At 45.7% G+C, this 12,304-nt stretch overlaps 1 protein-coding gene across 18 annotated transcripts in view; it reads right to left on the reverse strand.

Moving 5' to 3' along the window:
• Positions 1–3,109: 3,109 nt before the first annotated feature.
• Positions 3,110–12,304, reverse strand: part of Synrg (synergin gamma) — a 72,376-nt gene continuing 63,181 nt past the window's right edge. For 12 of the 18 annotated variants that reach the window (XM_075991296.1, XM_075991292.1, XM_075991288.1 and 9 more), the window contains 3 exons: positions 5,387–5,497; positions 4,911–4,946; positions 3,110–3,853 (listed from right to left, as the gene is read on the reverse strand). In XM_075991296.1, coding sequence (XP_075847411.1) covers positions 3,722–3,853; positions 4,911–4,946; positions 5,387–5,497 — 279 coding nt within the window. In that variant the 3' untranslated portion in view covers positions 3,110–3,721. The remainder of the gene's footprint in view (positions 3,854–4,910; positions 4,947–5,386; positions 5,498–12,304) is intronic. The other 6 variants (XM_075991297.1, XM_075991290.1, XM_075991295.1 and 3 more) reach the window with 1 other exon arrangement.

Below are 12,304 nucleotides of genomic sequence, written 5' to 3' on the forward strand. Positions count from 1 at the left end.
ATACATGTAACATTAGCACATGACCAAAAACAATGCATGCAGAGAGACTGGCTTTTCAGCATGGAGCCAAGCTTTAAGTCAGTCTCTGAATAGGAACCCCATAGTAATCACTGTACTATAGAAAGAAAATATTTGCTGATATTCTTTGTTATTAAGAAAAACTTTCCTGTGAAAACCCTGGCTAGGGTTGGGGAGATGCCTTGGTTGGTAAAATGATTGCTGTGTAACCATAGGACAGGAACATACAGACATAGAAACAGCCCCCTTCCCGCCCACTCAAAGGCATCCAGGTAAACATTAGCACTGGGAAGTAGCTAAGGTGTCCTGAGCACCTGGGAGTCTAGCGCCTTCCTAAGGTGCTTTGCTCTGTGTTCATTCCAGTGACCTCGTCTATGGAATCCTAACCCAGCAAAGAAAAGGGCCATAGTCCAGGGTGTTTCCTGTTAGAGAGGGGCTGGCTTAGAACAAGCCTGAGAAGATGAAATGCCCAGTTCTACAGCACATAAATACAGCAATCAGAGTAGTAGTTTATAAAGAGTAGACCGAGGGAAAGGCTGCACCATCCTTTACCATATGGGACCGCATTCCACATCACACACAAGGCAGTTTCATGACTTGTGACATTCACCAGATTAATTCAGCCACAGCTATGACATGAGAGGTGAGTGCTCTTTAAGTCAACTGCACTAGATTCAACACAGAAAGAATGAAACTGGTAAATTTTCATTATTATAATGAAAAGTATAAAGTTACTTTTAAAAAAACACAGTGAACTGTTTCACTAAGCCCTATTTCCTTGGCTGGACTTAAGAAGGAGGGGGCTTTGCAATATTATTTGGTGAACCCTTTTCCAGAGAAATGGTACCCAACCTAGACATAAAACCAGGCTACACACATCTTGACCTGAATTGTGACATCTGCTGGTATGTATACAGCAGGCTTCAAGGGCCCCTTCTTTGTGACAAATGACTGAAAACGTCACAGTTCATCCGTTAACAAAAGGTTTCTGATCTCGAAGGTACTTAGGAGAATTCTCAGAGCAGCCCCTGGTACAAAGCAAGCATTTCCAATTTCTGTTTTTAAGAAATCTTTTAGATGATACATAGATAGAAAAACAGGAAATAAGACCAAAAATAAAAACAAAGAAAAGCCCCAAACACCCAAAATATGTATAGCAACACAAAACATGAATTTAACAATGTGTCTCCCAGATGAAATGCTGACTAGCAGACACAGCAAAGGAAAGCAGAGATAATATCTGAGCACGCCTTGAGCCTCTGCTGTCTCGAACATGTCCAGACACAGGTCACACGCCAACCCCAGGAACAGAAAGGCAAGGCACGGCTCCCAAACCCAGCAGTGCTTATTAATCCCATTCAAGAGGCGGGTGAAGCTGCCTGACACAAAGCACAGCGTGGAGATAGGTAACCTTGGTTACTGTTTCCAAGGACACTGGGCTCGTGGCTAACAAGAGAGCTGAGGTGAAACTGAATGCAACATGAGTCATTTTAATCCATGCACACAAAGAAAATCAGTCGACTAATGTTCTCCACGCCCCCAAGTCCCGGTGTGGGGATCTAGCTGAACATCTGAAGCACTACACAGACCGTACTTTTGTCTATGTTTACTGCATTTTCCTCTGCACCTCCTAACAAGTGACTAACCCTACAGTAAGGAGTTTTAACCGAGGCATTCTGGAATAAATCTACAAGTGGAGACAACCTAGCTAACAGGTACTTAAGATGCCATGCAAACAGGCCACGGGGAGCATTCTTAGGCTAAGGTCAGTCCTATTACTGGTTTTTATGAGGGAATAATCTAGAATACAGACTGGAGGGTCTGACTGCTTACCCTCGGCTATGGCAGGACAGTAATGGGGCTGTCTGAGAGCCGGCTGAAAACCAACCCACCTGTGTGTGCCATCTTCACACTCCACCAGCCCCAGGGAGGGAACGGCCTTGTGGTCACAATGCAGACGGCTGTATAAATGTTAGTAGCTCAGATGACGTCATCTGGAACAGATGAGTAAACGGCTTGGACTCATCTGGACGCTCTTCTCCCTGCACCCTGATCTACAGCATGGCCAAGGAGAAGCTGTGCCAAGTGTTGGAAATGACCCGCATCTTGGAGAAAAGACACAAGGTACAAGATGGAACACCACAGAATCTCCTCAAGTTTTGTCCTGGAAGGGGAAATGGTGAATTATGTGGAAGCAGCAGAGAGATAGACTAAAGCCAGCATTTTAGATTTCTAAATAAAGACTAAATCAAGTCAGTGAAGCGTGTACGCCCCCAAGTCCTTCCCAAGACATAAAACCAACAGCCAGTGAGACCGAGAGACGCTGACCCAGACTGCTCAGCTTCTCCTGGAAGTTACACACCTTTTAACCACTGAAGCTTCAGGTCTCTTAGATTTATGCATTTTGTTTACATGACAAATTCCTACACCAGCCTTTTCATTTGAAAATTCAGTGCTGTTGCTAATTGCTTTTCTCTGCCACATGCATGTGTTTCTCCAACACATGTACACACATGCGCATGCACACACATACACACTAGGCCAGTGGTTCCCACCTTGAGGGTCATGATGGAGGGGCTCACAGGGTTACATATCAGGATCCAGCACAACAGATATTTACATTACAATTCATAACAGCAAAATTACACTTATGAAGTAGCGATGAAAATAATTTTGACTGGAGGTCACCACAACATGAGGAACTGTATTAAAGGTCACAGCAATAGGAAGGTTGAGAACCATGCACTAGGCCCAGAATTCCACTCTCACAGAGGGTTCATTCTCGGGTCTCTCCTGAAATACTGCAAAGTCCAGCACTGCTGGCCCCTATGCAGTCATCTTTGGGAATGTGGAGAGAGGTCAATATGAAGAGATTTCATTTCATGGCTCTTACAGATTTTGTTTGGAGGAAAAATACCATGCTTTGTGTTAGTCCTGACGCTGAGATAAAACAGTGGGATCTCAGTAAACAGTTGTGCAGCCAGACACAGGCCCTGGGCTCTGTCAAAGCGGGAGGGTCTCCTTGAGAGTTGCCTTTCAGGGAAGGAGAAGAGGGTGAGGGTTGACAGGAGGTGGAGACAGGTACAGAGCGTCAGGTTAATCACAATCCCCTTTTATTCATTTCAAGCATCTACAAGCTAAATGCAGAAAAATGTGTCCTGCTTCATGGGACCTGGAGACAAACTTGTGGATTCCAGTCCTAGGATAATTTATTTTTTCTTTTGTTAATTTTTCACATTTTAAACACTTCAGCAGCAGATTACTCCTCACAGAAACTGTGATCCACACTGTAAAATATCTTACAGGAATAAGAGAAACAGAGTAGGGGGCACACATCTATGACCCAGCACTTGGGAGGCAGAGACAGGATTTCTACAAATTCAAAGTCAGCCAGGGGCATGCTTCAAAACCCTATCCTAAAAAAAATCAGACCAACATTAACGTCAACAAAAATCAGAAAATCAGAGGAGAAAGTAAACAAGCGTCCAGTGCCACATGTGGTTTAGGTCTAGCACTTCACCTCAAGTCTCAACGGGAGCAGGGGGACGTGCTGGTCAAAGGCTGCCTCTCCATTGCAGTCTCTCCGCCCCACCTCTTGGGGAAGGAACTGTGCAGCGCTTGCATTCTGTTTATTGATCCCTGTCACCCCAAGTCATGCGACAGAAACAACCAAAAATCAGCTGGAGCTTCACTGAGCAGCTTTTCAGAGCAGGTCTGGCAGGAGGAGGCCGGGAGGCTTGGGTTCAACACAGTTGATCCAGAAGTTGGCACAGCTGGCGTGGTACTGGTGTCCTCCATAGGCCAGCTTGAAACTGTCTGTTTCCGAGTTGAATGCCTGCCAGAAATAGACACGGGTCAAGTCAGGTTCTCCTTTCATCTAAGTGCTTGTTAGCAGCCAGTGCAGGCCATCCCCAGGTTCACAGAGGCTGAGCCCCGAATGGCACAAAAGCTGAGCGGGTAGCTACAGGATTCAAGTAGAAAAGTCTTATTTATTTATTTATTTTTACTGCTAATTAAAGGTATAAAAGTCAGTACCATTCAGCCTAGTTTCAGCAAAGGGCCCAGTCTTCACAGAAAAGGTGGGTGGTGGTTACAGGAGAGATGGATGAGCAAGACACAGAATTAAAATAGCCAAGGGCTGTGGGTAATTGATTCCCTCACTTTAAAGGCCACCCTCCCTGGAGGCTGCCATGACTGTAACATGTGGCCCCTTAGAGTTCCATGGCTGATTACAGTCCTATCAGGACTGAAAACATTTAAAAGAACTAGAGATCAACCTGTGGTCCACGACCCACTCTGGGGTCGCATATCAAATATTTACATTATGGTTCACGAATTAGCAAAATTACAGTTCCGAAGTAGACAGGAAATGATTGTATGGTTGGGGGTCACCACAGCATGAGGAAATTGCATTAGGAAGGTTGAGAACCAATGGTCCGATGCCGCTGGGAGCTGACAACGGAGTGAGCGACAGCCGTCCCTCTCAGCCGTAGCTCCGGTTAAACATTCTGCAGTTTGTTTTCTTAAACGCCACGGAGAAAATCTTAAAACCAGAATGATTTGTTTCTATCTGTCATCCTCTAAAGCCTGAAGCTCTCCCATCTCATTCTGTACGTCACTACAACTTCTAGTCTTCCAGAAGGTGCTAGTTCGTGGCAGAGAAAGATAATGACAACACCAGAAGCTGATTAGCAGCTACAAGCATGCAAGCAAGACAGCAGTGGCTCCACAGAGACACGTTAGTTGATTTGATCAAACATTATGGGGACAAAAACGAGTCAGTAGAGGATTCACGATCGGCACAGCCCAGGACGACAACAGAATCGTTTGTTGACCTCTTAACACACAAGACTGAGATGGAGACACTAAGGTAACCTGTAACTGGCTCATACTTTTTTAGGCTGTTCTTCTGCAGGCTTCTCTTCTTTCTGAAATGTTGAAACCATATGGTAAGAAAGAAAGAAAGAAAGAAAGAAAGAAAGAAAGAAAGAAAGAAAGAAAGAAAGAAAGAAAGAAAGGAAGAAAGAAAGAAAGAAAGAGAAAAGAAAAAGAAAAAGGCCCTAGAACAGGCCTGTTGCCTCCAGGTAAATCCACACAGCATGGCATTTTTCCCCCACCCAGTGCATGGCGTGCTGTGGAGACCCTGGGAACTGCAGGCTCTGCAGGGAGGGAAGGACTCCATCCACTCCCTCAGCAGCTTCTCCACTGCCCTGTAGAAAAGACCACATCTGCTTCCATAGAACTTTCTAGACTTCGAAATCCCCAGCTCTGGTCACAGAGCTTGCTGTAAAGTGGGCTCGCTGTGGCTGTCCCTCAGATCACGTGAGGGATGAACCTTGTCACTTGAAGGGGAAAGGCAAGAACTTACCCGGCTCCTGGAGTCCACATTTAAGAGACACACCCCACAGGCCAGCTCCTGAGCGTTTTTAATCCCAGGCCGTAACATACAGGAGGAAAAATCCAGTGAATTTTCATCCGGCTGAGGATGACAGGAAAGACTGGGTAAGGACATAGCAGTTTCAAATGCTGTGTAGGTCAACTATAAAAGAAGTCAGCTAGTAACACAACTGCTCACTTTCCCAGATCTGCCAAGCAGCTGCTATATCCTGGCTGCTAGCAATGCCATTGGGAAGAAAACCACTCCCTATTCTTGGGGACTTCACTGTCTGCAGTGGAGCTGGGGGGTGTCAAGCAGTGCAAGGCTTTTAATGCTACAGTGCTTACTTTGGGATAAGTACTGGGTATCCAGGCACTCGACAGGGCACTTAAGAGAATGCTTCCTGGAACTCACAATCATTCTGCCTGAGTATTGATGACACTATGGAAGGTGATGGGTCAATGGGGTGATGAGCTGGAGGCAGTGGAGAGGGGAAGGATGTCTCACACACAAGCAGCACAAAGCAGACATCTAAGCAAAGTCCAGCTATGAGGAGAAATTGAGGGTGGGAGCCAAGCCAAGGTGGGCATGAGGCTAGAATACCAAGAACCAACCAGAAAGGAATAGAAGGAGGTGGGACAGCATCATGGGCACAACCCTGTCTTCTGTGGCAGTGTCAGCAAGAGACTGGGGTGGCGGTCCTCAAGGCACGGCTTCAGTAGGATGACTGCTAAGACAGCAAAGGGAGAGGGCAGGAGGGCCCACGGAAGGGCTGAGAAGGGGTGGACTCTACAGGCTGTGGGCATGTGCAGGACAGGAAGGACGAGGCTTGGGTAGCTGAGAAGATCCACTTTAGGCGCAAGGACAGAAGAGAGCATAGTTTGGTTCAGGCTGAGTTGCAGCTGCTCAGGTCAGAAGTGCAGGTGGTGGCCACAGAGCCCAGCTAAGGCTGAGAGAGACAGCAGATGGAGTAACTGTCCGCAGGCCTGTGCTAAGCAATATGCTCAGCTCTTTACAGGTATCATCCAGTTATTCTTCCCCAATCTATGAAATATGGGGAACGCTGTGAAGTGATTAAAGGCGCAGGTCTCAATTTGGAAAAAAAGCTGTCCATTTCTTAAAGATTAAATACGCATTTGCTATATGTGCCTGCAACTTTATTCCTGGATATTTATCTAAGAAAAGGCAAAATATGTCAACAAAAAAGCATTCATAGCAACTGTATCCATATTAGCCAAATCTGGCACTAACATGTGTCTGGTAATCAGAAGATGGGTAAACAAGTTGTGGGCATTAATGGACTTCTACTCAGCAGGGAGCAAAGTGACATCTCATCAACAGGACTGCATGTCAACACTGTGCTAAGCTCTGGGAAGCAGGTCTGTGGCGGCACTGGGCACCAGAACGGGGGTTGACTATGAAAGCCCTACAGTGAACTTTAGGCAGGGACAGAAACAGTCTGAATATTTTCCAGGCCTTCAGGTCCTTGTGGCCCAGGACCTTAATTACAGCACTTGGGAGGCAGAGGCAGGCAGGCCTCGGTGACTTGGAGGCCAGTCTGGTTTATACAGCAAGTTCCAGGAAAGCCAGCACTGTATGGTGAGACCCAGTCTTAAAAAACCAAAGCAAACCAAACAAACAAAACCCCTTGAAAACCAAAACAGCAGGAGAGAATGAATATCTGTTCACCTTATTAAAAATTCCCTGTCAGGGGCTGGAGAGATGGCTCAGAGGTTAAGAGCATTGCCTGCTCTTCCAAAGGTCCTGAGTTCAATTCCCAGCAACCACATGGTGGCTCACAACCATCTGTAATGGGGTCTGGTGCCCTCTTCTGGCCTGCAGACATACACACAGACAGAATATTGTATACATAATAAATAAATAAATTTTAAAAAAATCCCTGTCAAACGATTTTCACAGAATAATTTTTTTTCATTTTTGCCCATCCTTTGGATTCATGGTCAACTTTTGTTTTCATAAGTAAGTATAACAATTGCATGAATATTGGTGATTTTTAATAATTTTATTTTAGACATTTCGTAATTCATTTATATGTGAAGTGTTCTCAGCACTGACAATTACAAAATCAAAATATCAATGAACTCTGAAAAATAAAGATGTTCTTTATCCTATAAAATCAGATATTAAGCCAACATTGATTTTTTTGTTTGTTTGTTTGTTTGTTTGTTTTTGTTCTTGTTTTTTGAGACAGGGTTTCTCTGTGTAACGAACAGCTCTGGATGTCCTGGAGATCAGGCTGGCCTCACAGCGGCTAACTCAGTAACCCCGCTTCTGAAGTTCTTACTGCCCTGAGATAGCACAGGAGACAGAGCAGGCTCTAAGGGGCCTGTGCAGGGGTGAGAGTTTCATTTGAGGACAGGTAAGGATGCTGTCTTTAAAGTATGGTGCTTGCAAGATGAGCAGGGGTGGGGAGATGCTATCATCAGAACCACACTGTTCCTTCTATCTGGCAGCATTGAGGAAGAAAACACTGGGAGAAATCACCCAGGGGCAATGGAATCGAAAGACCAACTTCCAGTTGGCCACCAATCTGGAGAAAAAAGTCCTTTTTCTTTCATTAGGTTTTAAATGCCAAAATCTTGTTTCCCAGGGTTGATTTGTTTCTTTGATCCAACAGATCTGCAAGATAAAAGCTTAGCTGACCTTCACTTGGGGCCTGATATCAGAGCAACCATAAGTCACTGAAGCAGATAGCTTTTCTTGCTTCTACCACAAGAGGGTGTTCAGCCCACAGTCACCCAGAGCTTTAAAGGGTTTTTGCTATGTAACATTCAGGGTTTTTTAAAATTATTTACTTATTTAGTTTATGTGTACTGGTGTTTTGCCTGCATGTATGCCTGTGTGAGGGTGTTGATCCTCTGGGACTGGAGTTACAGACAGTTGTGAGCTGCCATGTGGGTGGTGCTGGGATCTGAACCTGGATCCTCTGGAAGAGCAGCCAGAGCTCTTAAATGCTGGGCCATCCCTCCAGCCCTGTAACATTCAGCTTAATAAAATACTAAGTTCCATTTTGGAGTTGCGACTGTGTACTCTGCTTTACTTAGCTCAGGCCTCCCCCTGTGATGCACACTACATACGGGGCACTTTGGGGTGAAAAATACAGCTGGCATTTTATTGTTTGTTTTGAGGGATCTGGGTAATATATCTAATGAAGGCTGCAAGCATACTAAGCAAGCACTCTCAAAAACATCATAAAACAAGACAAAACAGTAAACACGCTGTCTACCACTGAGCTCCAGCGCTGTTGGGTCTTTTGAACGTTAGGAATTACATAGTAGGAAGAACAAATTTTAAAATGATGATATAGATTCAAAATCTAGATTTTTTATAGTTTTAATGTTTCCACCCTGATTTCTTCCTACTACAGAAACAAACATTTCTCTAGGTCAGTGAGAGGGCGCAGCAGGTAAAAGCATTCATTTTGTGTAAGGACTGTTACAATTCTGCTGGCCTTCCCTGTCATCTGGGTACCCTGTCCCTTTAAGAGACAAGCTCCGACCACCCCCAATCGCCTTCTCCCCCCCTCCCACTGAAGCAAGCTGATTTTCTGTTTTTTCTCCTTTTCTCTTCTCCCCTCCCCTCTCTTCTCCTCATCCCTCTCATCCCCTCGACAATCCCCTTATCCTTATACCCTTCCAATACCCACTAAATAAACTCAATACCCAAGCTCTCTGCATGGCATATCTGTCTGTCTCCCACCTGCCACAGTGTCCCACCGCCAGGGTTAGCAGAGAACAGCAAAGAGACACAGCCTGGCTTGAGCATTTAAAACCTCAAAATCCACCCTCCCCAGTGACACATTAGTCCAGCAAGGTCACACCTATTTCAAGGCCATTCATCCTAATAGTGCCACTCCCTATGAACATTGGGGGCTATTTTCACAGTGTCCTAGTTGCAAACGTTACCAGCCCATATGGCCATACGGTCCCTTAAGGAGCTCATTTATTCCAAATCAAACACAGGTGCCTTTAAGAGTTCAAAGCTTCGGACCACCTCAAGCCCGCCTCTCTCTAATGACCTGTTATCTCTGAGCATCTCATCCAGGGTTGCTGGGTTTTTAGAACTGTGGTACAGCTGGACTGACGTATTCAGATGTGTTTTATGCTATTTTATGGATTTTTTGTCAGTTCTGTTACAGTTAAGGTTCATTTATGACAGCTCACACTTTAACATTTCTGTGAGATACATGCTGTTCCTCATGCAATGGGGGAATTCAAGTTAGCTTTACAGACTGAGGACCCATCTGCCCACTCTCAAGAGGAAAAGAATGTGGACAGAGAACCATCATTGCTCTGTCACAGAGCAAAAAGCAGAGCAAAACAAAACAAAAACCCCAAACAATTATAACAGAAGAATATGGCTAACTAGGAAGTGAAGACAAGTGTTCATGTACACCCTGCACGCACTCTAGCACCACGGAGGAGAGACCATGAATCTCTGTGTCCTCGTGAGTCCAGATCTGGGTACTGGGAGTGGAGGCTTGCAGACAGCATCTGAGGAGAAGGCATGACTGTAAACCCTTCTCCTTTCCCCTAACATCTTGGCCCTGCTAAGTATGTTAGAGACACCAGATATGAACGGAACAGAACATTCTAGGTAAATGATGACACAAATCGAATGCCATGGCTTCTTTGAAAAGGTCTGGACAAAAGTGATACTGGGTGTAAAACCTGCAGCCGGGCAGAGACTGGGAAGCGTACAAGGAGGCTGTCGGGAGGGTGAAACAGGCCACAGCTTGACAGGGCACAGGTGATACAGATGGGAAAGTCACAGAACTCACGGTGCGATGTTACTAAGATTTTGGCATTTTGTTGTGTGTGAACTCAAAAGTGGCCTGGAGTGACAAGGCAAGCCAACAGAAAGTCCTCTTCATGAACAATGGCAGAACCCAGGAGCCTGGGAGTTGGGGAAGATGTAGCCCAAGGAAAATGACTTCTACTGCTCCTAGTGACAGAAGCCACTTCACATAGTGAACACAGGCCAGCAACCGGGGCGGTCACTTGCCGGTTTATTCTTCACCCTAACTGGAAGGACGAATGCATAACAAGCTTGGCTCATGGCCTTGGGCTTCAGGGATATTTTCTAAGAGCTCAGGGAAAGGGAAGACGTGTCAGCTTTCTCCAGCAGCACCAGAAGAGGAGGGCTGCTGGATGACTGGAGGAAGAAGTGGGAGCTGACAGCCACCAAACAAGGAGCCTTCACACGTAAATGCAAAGTGGGAGGCCTGTAACACTCCGCCATCCTGGGAAATAAATCGAGGGGGTGAGATACAGAAAGTGACTTGATTTCAGATTTACAGTGTGCCAGGACAAGCTCCTGGTTTTGCTTGTTTGTTTTAAACTTTTCTCATTAACCTTATGCTCTGCTCCCCAGCCTTTGCACATCTTCAGTTTTGCCTGCCTGACTCACTCTTTTCAAGATAGGATGAAGCAGAGAGCAGACCAGATGCCTCTGGTCCTTCCCTGCCTCAGGACAAGATGGTGGCAGAGTGAAGATGTCAAGTTGCTGTGTAGATTTAATGCAGCTAAAGACCCTGCCACAGAGTTCAGTGGACTGGATAACCCATCAGAACGACTGAAGAAGTGACCACAGCACCAAAAGGGTTTCGAGTGTGTGAAGGCAAAGGGAAATTTCTCTACCAGAGGGAAAATTTATTTTCCATTACAAACGCAATAAATAAATAAATATTCATTAAAGAAGGTTGAAAAAAGCAAAACACTTCTAAACATGGGATTTTATCACTAAGCACAACCTAATCACCATGTGACAGCCTTCCTCCCAGCCATGTGGCAACAGATCTGTTATGTGGAGAGAGTGCCCTGACAAAATACCACAGCACCTCGTATGAAGAGCCACCACGGGTTACTTCACTAACTCTCTAGATTCCAGGGCTTTCAGGCAGTTTCCAATTTTTCTTTTACAAGAACAATGCTCTGCACACTTTGCTGGCTTCCTTTGGTGGCTGTACATTCAGAACAACTGGAAAAGCGTGCTCTGAAGTGGCATCAGCAAAACAGTGATTCTGGATGTGTGAGCCCTCGGACGCACTGGACTCTTACAGGGCTCTGTCTTGGGTGTCGGGCTCACATGGAGCCTGGAAGGTGAACCCAAGAAATCCTTTCTGGTACTCTTGCCAGCAAACCCCTCCTGACTATTAAGTTTGTTTTTATGCTGTGAACACAGTGAACCATGGAACTCAGCTGGAACACAAGAGAGAGAAAGGGGGAGGACCAGTACTCACAGATCGCCATTTCATTTCCTGTCTACCCACACAATGGGATCAGTGGTTGGGAGCTCATAAGACCACGCCTTCTCAGCCAGAATGGCTGGCACCACGAGCTGGGAGCCAAACAAACCCTTCTTCAAGCTGCTTCAGTGAGGTATTTTGTTATAATAAGATAAGTAATGAATGAGGTGAGCATTATGGGATGTGAGAGTGAGATGGTCTAAAGACAGTCACACAGAAAGGGCCTCTGATTCAGACTAAAGGGTACTGGGAATGCCCTCTGGGGAAAACTATGCTGAACTCAGAGGGAAAGCAGTCTAGTTCAGTAACAGGAAACAACACACTAAGTTTGGCTGAAGACTGTGGAGGCCCATTGCAGGAACACACACACACACACACACACACACACACACACACACACACACACACACGTTTATTTGTTTGCTTGGTTTGGGTTTTGTTTTCCAAGACAGGGTTTCTCTGTGTAACAGCGCTGGCTGTCCTGGACCTAGCTCCGTAGACCAGGCTAGCCTCAAACTCACCTGCCTCTACCTCCCAAGTGCTGGGATTAATGGCGTGAGCCACCACCACCTGGCTATTGTTATTTTTGAGACAAGATTTCTCTGTGTAGCCCAGACTGTCCTGGAACTCAAATTGTAACC

Source organism: Microtus pennsylvanicus, chromosome 11 (assembly GCF_037038515.1).
Source record: "Microtus pennsylvanicus isolate mMicPen1 chromosome 11, mMicPen1.hap1, whole genome shotgun sequence".
Lineage (NCBI taxonomy): Eukaryota > Metazoa > Chordata > Mammalia > Rodentia > Cricetidae > Microtus > Microtus pennsylvanicus.